Raw genomic sequence first — 10,133 nt, 5'->3', positions numbered from 1 at the left:
TAATTCATGATATCTCTGAGATGAACATAGAGATGCTAAAGTTTATAAACGAAATATTCAAATCAGTTTTGTTTGTTGAAGAAAAAGAAGGCCTAATTAGAACACCCCACCACCTACTGTATTATAAATTCCATAATGTTGAGTTGGAAAATATATAAATATTTTCAAATAAAACGCTTATCAATTATTTAGAAAGCAGTATGCGTCTGGAATTGTTACTATAGGCCTACTTCTTAAAGATACTGACCGATTCGACAATTATGAACTGCTACAAGGCCTGACCGGCCTGACCCTCGCATGCTGTAATCGCTCGAAGGGTAATTTGACAATTAACCGTCTGAATACCTTCTTGTCTGCAAAAAATTGAATTCATCCCGTTACAATTTTGTCTATTACCGGAGACGCCAAGAGTGTGAGCGGAGTCAAATTGTTAGTTTGTAAAATTGGTTTGGGTCGAATCTATGGTTTGTTCTGGTTTTCAAGTTGAAATGTATGCAAAATGATTTTTCTAAAATTGAATAAATAAATCACAGAATATCATGTATATACCAAAATATAATATTTTGTTTATACTCGGTCAAATCCCAATAACAAGAAAACAGGAATATTCCTATTACGAGTTGCTGGTACAGTATTCAGTATATCGTTACTAAAAAAGAAATTCCACCAGCGCCCTCACGATAATACGAATCGCCAGGCAATAGTTTAAACAGGTTAACTTCGATGATTATTGTATTATTAAAATATAATATTTTCAATATTTATATGCTGTAGTCTCGTGATCACATTTAACATAAAACGAAGCATTTTGAAACGTATAAAATACCACGGTCCGTTGCCGCAATTATTGGGTTACGTCTGATTGATATGACAAGCAGCATTTCCAAGTGCCATATATTATTTTGCACATTAACATTTAGTTATGTCAGTAATCCTGAAGCTAAGACGACCTTTAACTCGCATTGAAAACACATTTTTACCATGTAAATTAATTGGTATTGCTTCTAGTAGTAGTATGGATGAATTTAGAGTAATTCCACAATTACACTGCGATAATAATAGCCTAACCATTGGATTCAAATCGTTATTGCCTTTAGCCTAGGCCTACTTGTTTTATTTCTTTCATATTGCTATCGGGTTCTTATTAAATAACCAGTTATGTAATGTGACAGAGAATTGAAGAATGCTCACCAATAACACGTCAGACTTTATAAGAAGACGGTACAGTATTAAGGTTATTCCTGGCTGTTAAGGTATGGTCACCCGTAAGAAAGTCTTTATATAGCGATCGATTAATCGAGTTTAAACCGTTGATCGGTTTTATTGAGTTTAATCGAGCTGTTCCGATTTGATCTACTGCATCCATAGTCTCTTTGCTTTTCTTCCTTATATCTTATTCTTATTAACTCAAAATTATTTATACTAACAAACATTACTATTTATGCCTAGTGTGTAAACATTATTGACATAATTTCATTAAACATCCACATACAGTACAACTCTTCTTAACAAATTTTTTTCAATCTTCTATCAACTAAAAGTCGTTAGTCATGTCTTGGGTCACATTCTATGGTGACCATACAGATAGGCTACTACATCAGTACTTCTATGAATGAATGACTAGTTGGTGACAAGAACGCTAGTTGGTCATACCCAGTACCGTTTTGATTTTACGATCATTCGGGAAACCACCTCACGACGTTATACACCAATCAACAATAATACAAACAGCATGATAGCATAACTCCAAGCGCGCGCGAGCTCCGAATTCACGTCACCGCGTTGAAGTAAATCGACTCGCGTCACGTTCGATTTTATGTTCTCACACCACCTACAGTACACACGACTGTAAATCGTTCATCGCGTCAAATATTACGTATTTACGTAAGATATGACGCTTGCCGCGTGTCGATTCGCGTGTGAAAAGATTCAGTATGCACCATCCTTTACCCCAACTTGATGGCTTTCACCCAGCATTCAAATTAATAATGGTAATGACGTCTTGTATATTTTATTTATATTTAATAATTCAAAATTAAGGAAGTTATAATTAGGTTAAAGATGTACGGCGACTGTTTCACCTCAGCACATTGAGATTGTGATTCATTGTGTTGTCACATTTATGAGACGGAAGAGAAATCATCATGTATTTGCTTAATGTAATATTTTGTTTAATTTTAATAACTAATATATGTCACTTTGAGTATTGTCAGTTTAAGAACTAATGTCATATTGTAACGTGTATAAAGTTAAAATCGGCCGAGAGTGCGTGTTAAATGGAGAAGTCTGAGAAAAAGTTTTGAAAACAAGATGGTTTTGCTATCTATTTTAAAGTTATTTACCAGAAATTTTGTCCAAAAGTTGAGAAAGATACGAGCATGCGCAGTAGAATTATACTCAATGCGTACCGGTAGTTGCGTGGCGCGTCATACTATTAAACTCTGTCTACACTATCAAACGTTGTATGATAAAAAAAAATGTGATGTGCCCATATATGGACATGATGATGTAATATGACCATATTTTGGCATATCACTACCATGGGCACACCACACTTTTGTTGTCAATCTAGTTTGATAGTGTAGACAGAGCTTTAAAACAATACTGATTTACCAAACTACTTATAGATTTCAAAGAATAATGCTTACGACCATGATGACAGATGCAAGATTGATAAAATATGCAATTTTCATTGTTAAAAAATACTAAAGATTATCAATATAAACCTACTTCTGTCAATTGTAATAGGCCTCTTAATACTAAAGGGTCATTGTGTTGGAAGCGACGTATGGTCATCCTATTATGGACAGGCAAAAGTGAATTAGAACATTAAATGTCAAAATATGGACTTTTGGACTGTCTGTTCTGATTGGAGCTGAAAGCAACTGAAAAGACATAATATTTGTGCATTTTAAAGTTATTCGCTTAAATCCAAATAAACTGCATTGCTTTGCTGACTGTAGGCCTACTGTATATTTACCTAACAACAGATATAAAGTTTCAAGTTTCAAGTTTCAAGTTTATTGTTTCACACAATACAATACAATAGAACAGAAACATAAATTGTATACAATTGTGTGAGGAGGATGCATTAAGCCAAGGCTTTAAGTTTGGTCCTCCAGATAAGTAATATATTTAATTATTTAATTTAAGTGAGAGAACAAAAACAAACTTCTTTCTTTCGTCAAATTGACAAATAAAATGAAACAAAAAGGCACAAAAACGAAAAAAAAAACATTCTTAAGGCAATTGTGAATTACTAATGTTCTAAATAGTTTGAAATAAGTGTTTGTTTGTATTTTGTTTTAAATGTATTTATGATGGTTATTGCTTTTAGATTGAGCGGTAAGTTGCTGATGGAGATGCCGAATTATTATTGTTTAAATTGAAGTCACTTCCTCGCATTTGAAACCCAGATTACATTAACTATTGTCACGAAATCGAGATCCATTTTTTTGTATCCATGCTTAATTATTTATTTATAAACCGGACCTATGTTGTTTTCGGTACTTTTATATTTAGTATTACTTGTATTTATTTATAAACCGGACCTATCTTGTTTTCGGTACTTTTATATTTAGTATTACTTGTTATTGTACGGTATATATAATTGATTATAGTCTATTGTATTTATTTATACGAGTGAATATTATCAGTTTTATATCCACACATATTCAGTTGTATTTATCCTGTTATTGCGATGCATTCAATGAACACGTCACGGATATGTACATAGTTTGCTATGCCCTGAAGCAACTTGTTCTTCACACCTGTATCAATCGTGTCGGCTCGAGTACAACCTGCCACCTCCGCTGCCAAATCCTAATCTCTCTTCTGTAACTTATGGGCATTTAATTGTTCCAATTAGCCTACCAATATGTGGAGGGTGACTGAACGATTAGTGTGGTCTTCGTAAGTCCGTCTTCAAAGGCCAGTCATGTTCATTCTTACACCACATTTTCACACGTTTATAAAATGTTACAAACATGCTTTTTAAAAAAATAATATATCAAAAGAATAGCTAGAATAGCATAAACACATCTAATTAAATCGGCAAATACAATGCAGAAAATATAGTATTTACATTTATTTATTAATATTATTATATTTATAATTTTTAAAGTATAGTTTATATGCTGCTTTTACAGATTTTTTTAGAGATTTTCAAAATTTCGAAGTCCTTGATTGACACAGAAATGTATAATATTTATTTATCATTATTATCCAACATGTTGGTCATAAACTGCTTACTAAGTTTTATAGGAGTTCTTGTGCACACTCCTGTATCTTATCATTCGTTAAATCACGACTGTGTGTACTTCACAGAATCGACCGTAGTAGACCTGGAGTTCATTATTTTACAAAGATTTTAGTTAATAATATGCCAACAAATTTCACAACCTCAACTTTAAAATTACCATCATTGCTTGGACCTTGAGTAGAAATAATCAGTAATTAATTCACGATGATGGTTAGTGCATACGTGATTGCTGCTGCTACGTCTCTCTCCATAATCATTTTGCAATAACCAGTTTAAAAATTCAAAAAGTTCATGGACACCAACAGTAAGACATACAACATTATTCATGTGCGCTATAGACCGCGAAAACGAGTTTTGACCGTTTAATAATGAATGCTGGTAAGCTAGCCCGTGCATTCTGCTAGCTTTTATTATTTTATTTGATGTCTGTAGAAGTGTAACTTTTCAGTTAGGGTATTTCGATTTCATCTGCAGCAATCATTATTGCGTAGACCATCTGCGCACAAACCCATTCTATGTTGTGATAGCTTCCATAATGAGTACAGTGCTCATATTTTGGGAGTTGGTGTTATTATGCAACTTCATTTTGTTAGGCAAGGGCAAGTGTGAAGTCGAATTACTGCCGCCGAGGAGGAGGGGGTGAGGTGTCAGTAAGGGGTGTGGTGTCGGTAAGAGGTGTGGTGTCGGTATGTGTTAAGTACCGATACTGTACTATACTGGTTCGTTTGCTACAGTTTTTGGCCAAATCGTTTGTAGTGGACAAATGTGTAAATGTGGGGGCTTGGAAGAGGAATGCGTATTTGGAGGAGGACTGCGTATAAGGACTGCGTAGTTGGAGGAGGACTGCGTATGAGGACTGCGTATTTGGAGGAGGACTGCGCATAAGGACTGCGTAGTTGGAGGAGGACTGCGTATGAGGACTGCGTATGAGGACTGCGTATTTGGTGAGGATTGCGTATAAGGACTGCGTAGTTGGAGGAGGACTGCGTATAAAGACTGCGTAGTTGGAGGAGGACTGCGTATAAGGACTGCATAGTTGGAGGGGGACTGCGTATAAGGACTGCATAGTTGGAGGAGGACTGCGTATAAGGACTGCATAGTTGGAGGGGGACTGCGTATGAGTACTGCGTATTTGGTGAGGACTGCGTATAAGGACTGCGTAGTTGGAGGCGTACTGCGTATGAGGACTACGTAGTTACAGGAGGACTGCATTGAGGTACTGCGTATGAGGACTGCGTAGTTGGAGGAGGACTGCGTATTTTGAGGAGGACTGCGTTTGGAGGAGGAGGACTGCGTAGTTGGAGGAGGACTGCGTAGTTGGAGGAGGACTGCGTAGTTGGAGGAGGAAGACTGCGAATGACACACATGATATAGATAGATTACGATAAGTACAGTTTCAGACTAGGATCTCACTCTCATTATTTCAAAATGTGAAACATATTTGTAACCGACTACCATCCGGACGACAAGGTGTCTTATGTTTCAGTAGTAACTAACCGGATATCATTACAGCATGTTGAACGACGAGTGTAATGTCATAAGATGTTCCATCTAGTTACGTCTAATTAGTCAAAATAATGCTTCGTCAGCATGTGGTTGAGTGGTCCAAGCCAAATACAAATAAAATTGATGCTTCTCCCAATAATGTATACATCCACAGTCATCAAGAGAAGTATTGTACCCATTACGCACCATTTTGAACGACCGATGGATTGTTTGAAAATACAAATAGTTCACTAAATATAAATATACATTTAACAACAAATTAAAGAACGTAAAATGCTAAATGACAATAGATTACCAATCATGTAGCCAGGCTCTTTACAGGATTCTATAGAAGAAAAGTTTTCTTGCTAGGATAGAAGTCTTAATTATTCGCTGCTGATGGTAGCCTCTGTTTAAAAATAAATTGAGAGGGGTTTTCAAACTTTCGAACCACGCCCATTCTCACTCCATCCCCATATTAATTAGCAGTCCCTTGGCCTGTTATATTGTTATTAGTACAGTATCTTGGGTATTTAAGTGTTGAATCTATATATAGGCCTAAAATATATAACGGTTTGTCGATATTTTATAATTTTGGAACGACGTTTATTGACGAAGATATCATCGCCAGCTCACACGGAATTTATAGAAAGTTCAGAAAACTGATACAGATTAAACGATACGATAACAATAAGGATCATAGAATGTAAACATATATTGGCCATTTAGTAAATTATACCATACAATATCAATACCAAAGAATTGATAGCTGCGGGCTTATTTTTCACCCTCCGAAAAGAAAAGCGGTTGGAGCTGTTTATGAAAAAAACGTGTTTTGTTACTTAACTTCTAAAGAAAAGGTTTTAAATCTGTGAAGAGTGTACACAGTACAATTTAAACAAGAATTCATTAAATCTCTTTAGAAGGAGTATTAACTGTCAAATGTGCATTTAAGTTGCTCGGTGGCTCAATAGGGAGTGTAATTCAGTACACCTGGGTAAATACTAAGCCATGAAAAGAAGATAGTTAATTCCCCGCACATTTATTATAGCGCATTGTCCTCCTCAATGACGACAAAATAAAACAATCACTTTCGCTTTTTGTATCATAATAATTGCTGGACAAATGACGAATATGTCAGGTCGATGTTAATGGACATTTTCACAAATTATTATTATCGTAATTGTGCATCAGCTTTCAAATCCTAAATCCTATTCTAGATCTCAATTTTTATTTGATTTAAAAAAAAATTCTTTATTCGTTATAGAAGCAGCAAATACATTGTTTCAGAATGTTTTAATATTAACCGTAGCAGCAACCCATATAAGGACGTACAGTATATAATCAGTCGGATAAAACGCGAGAAAAAAAAATCGAACACGTTTATTCGACGGACAGCAGAGAGACATGCATTCATTTATAAATAAGAACATTTAATCTTTAACTTGCACTAGATTTTCCCTTGAATTTTGTCTCGTCTGTTCTCATTAGTGAAATATCCATCACTCTCAATAAATTATACGATGGTTTATGCAGGTAGCTTTCTGTCTCCATGTATCCTTTCATTTCTGAAAAAGAAATTAAAATGAAATTTTGTATCATGATTAAATATTTGAGACACGTATGTTTGTATTTACATTTTATGTACGCGCAAGATAGAGAACGCAGAGATACACGCAACGCAATGACATACGCCCAACACAGATCGACGTACGCGCAACACATAGACGTACGCACAAACGCAGGTATTTACGCACAATGCAGGTGCGTACGTGAAACGCAGCTACGTGCGCGCAATATATTAAATCTCGTATCATGATTAAATATTTGGGCCGCGTACATGTACGGTAGTAGGCCTATATTTTAAAATATTGTTCGTACGGATAATGTATCGAAATCTAATTATTATTTTATTCACGATCCATTAACATTATTTTAATCTTTGGCATGTCTTAATTTATCATTTTGCAGACTATATATATTTAATGCAGTAATATACATAATTTTGAATTCAATCAGGTATAAAAAGCGATAAATACTTTATGAAAGTTTAAATAAATTAGCAATTACAAAGAGGGGCCTGCCCGGGGAAATGCTTACAATGAGATCTTCAATCGAAATATGCCTGTGTTGTGGAATATTCTGTAGTCCATTGCATGGTCTATTTTAATGCTGTTTTCTACTAATAATATAATCATAGTTGATTATACAATTTTAGATTTTAGCCCTACTATAAAAAAAACACTCCTGCGTATAAAAAGTAAAGTAGCGCTCTGACGTCATAGTGTCAGATTATATAATTTCATACTTGTTTAACGTTAGCTAATTTTATAATTACATTTTAATTAGAGTAAACAGAATAAACAAGTTCTCTCTAACCACTTGCGGCCTCAGAACATTTAGGGGTTAAGGACAAATTAGTTGTAAACTCTAATGTAAAGGTAATTAAGTTCATTCACCTTCGACCCATATCTTAATTTAAGCCATCCTTAATGTGAAATATTTGTTAGCAAATCGAGTATAAATTAAATTTTGCAATGATCCTGATAATAATTATACATAACGTAGCTAACAGCAATTCCTTTTGTAACAGTGACATACTACAATACGAACGATTGCATTTAATGTATGAAATAAATTAGACAGCGCCCTCTTTATTGTCGTTTACGTTCGATCAGCTGAGTTTTTCGTCGTGCAGGCCATCGTAAATCATTCATTGTCATTTTGTCATGAGCATCATAATCATTGAAATCATTATCATAATCAATAGGCTATCAATCAAAGCATCATTGTAATTGTTATAAAAATAATCTAAATTAAAAATTTGATCGCAAATGAAATAAAAATATGAAACAAAAAAAAGAAGATAAGAACGTTCTTAAAAATAGCATTAATGTGATAAGAATCTATGATGTATGTAATATGTAGGAATAACCTGGGTGGTATACAAGTTAACGGCATTGACCCACCCAACCCCACCCTAGTTGAATAGCAGACTTACTTGATACAGTGCTAATAATATTAATAAGCAATTTGACAGATTTGTAATGTTGTAGGCCTATAGCTGTCAATGTTAGCAAGATCACGTCGTGAAACTAAGTAGCCAATCAGCATGAAGACACGTTCTTTTGCTTTCACGGCGGCCGATGGGAAGAAGAAGTTCATTCGTTCTAGATTGTGTGTGCGGAAAGGAGGACTGTGGGTGGCTTGGAAAGCTAGGCTATGTGACAGACAGTATCATTAACTAATATTGTTAACATATAACGAGGATTTAAAAGAAAATGCTTTATGAAAGAGGTTTATCCCGTTGGATTATCTTACTATTATCGTTGTTTTTGGTAGGCATAGCCGAGGCAGGTAAAAATTCCGGCAATAAGGGACATATTCCGCTGAAAGCTGAGAGGAATCCTCCACATTCCAGAGGAATACCCGGTAAGTTAGATCACACAAATCGTCTGTTTTTATATGTCAATCATTATTTATTAATTATATGTAATGATTTAAATAATCAAATATTGGTAAGTGAATGCTTAAGAGATACTTCAGTTTACCATCAATTCAAGAATAGTTTAAGTGTGTTTTGAAATCTTTACGTGTCTATTTTGTAAATCCAGAGTGTAGACATTTAGAAACGATTTGACAAGAGTGTTTCATTTATAATACTAGTATTTGTGAATGTTGATAGTATTTTCTGATCAATTTTCAATCAATCAAGCCTATTGTCATTACGTCCCAAAATAAAAGACAATATTGAGACGACGGAGTACTGTATCATACTTTCACCGATGACGTACACTTAAAATTCCATTTTAAAAATATTTAATAAATTTAATTTAGTACCGGTGAACAGTACACATTTGAAATAACACGTGGTGATGTTATCAGTGACATGGAGGTACATCTCTCAACGTGTGTGTAGTAACGACGCGTTGTATGACATAGTAAGCGCGTGTATGCGTGATTGTACGCGCGCGTCAGTTTTGTGTTTAGCTGTGATGTCACCACAGAAATGTATAGAAACATTTTTTTCATCGAATACGCCGAATTGACCTGTCGAGATTCATAGATCGATTTTTTTTATTTTCAATTATACTAAAGTAGTTCGTGTGGCAATAAATGATAGATGAAAATATTACAGAATATTAGATAATTCTAATTGATTAGAATCCCATAATTAAATGTATCAAGTTTTCTGAGAAAAATATGCATTATAAGTAAATTAGATTTGATATATAGAATAAAAGTCATTCGTTCGTTTTTTATAAAAGGATACACCTACGTCAACTTTGAATCTGGACCTATTTTGTAGTCATTCATTGTTAGTTCATTTTCTTTAAAAAAATAATATGACAATAAAAATCATTATAACAATGACGAAGAACCTGTT

At 34.4% G+C, this 10,133-nt stretch overlaps 1 protein-coding gene across 2 annotated transcripts in view; it reads left to right on the top strand.

Annotated features, from left to right (window-relative positions):
- Positions 1 to 8,933: 8,933 nt before the first annotated feature.
- Positions 8,934 to 10,133, top strand: part of LOC140044449 (chordin-like) — a 50,288-nt gene continuing 49,088 nt past the window's right edge. For both annotated transcript variants that reach the window (XR_011844458.1, XM_072088962.1), the window contains exon 1: positions 8,934 to 9,178. Coding sequence is in view for 1 of the 2 variants with exons in the window: in XM_072088962.1 (XP_071945063.1) it covers positions 9,028 to 9,178 (151 nt within the window). In the remaining variant the exon portion in view is untranslated. The remainder of the gene's footprint in view (positions 9,179 to 10,133) is intronic.

Source organism: Antedon mediterranea, chromosome 3 (genome assembly GCF_964355755.1).
Source record: "Antedon mediterranea chromosome 3, ecAntMedi1.1, whole genome shotgun sequence".
Taxonomy (NCBI): Eukaryota; Metazoa; Echinodermata; class Crinoidea; order Comatulida; family Antedonidae; genus Antedon; species Antedon mediterranea.
Note: the sequence above shows the minus strand (reverse complement) of the source record. Positions and strands in the feature narration are given on the sequence as shown.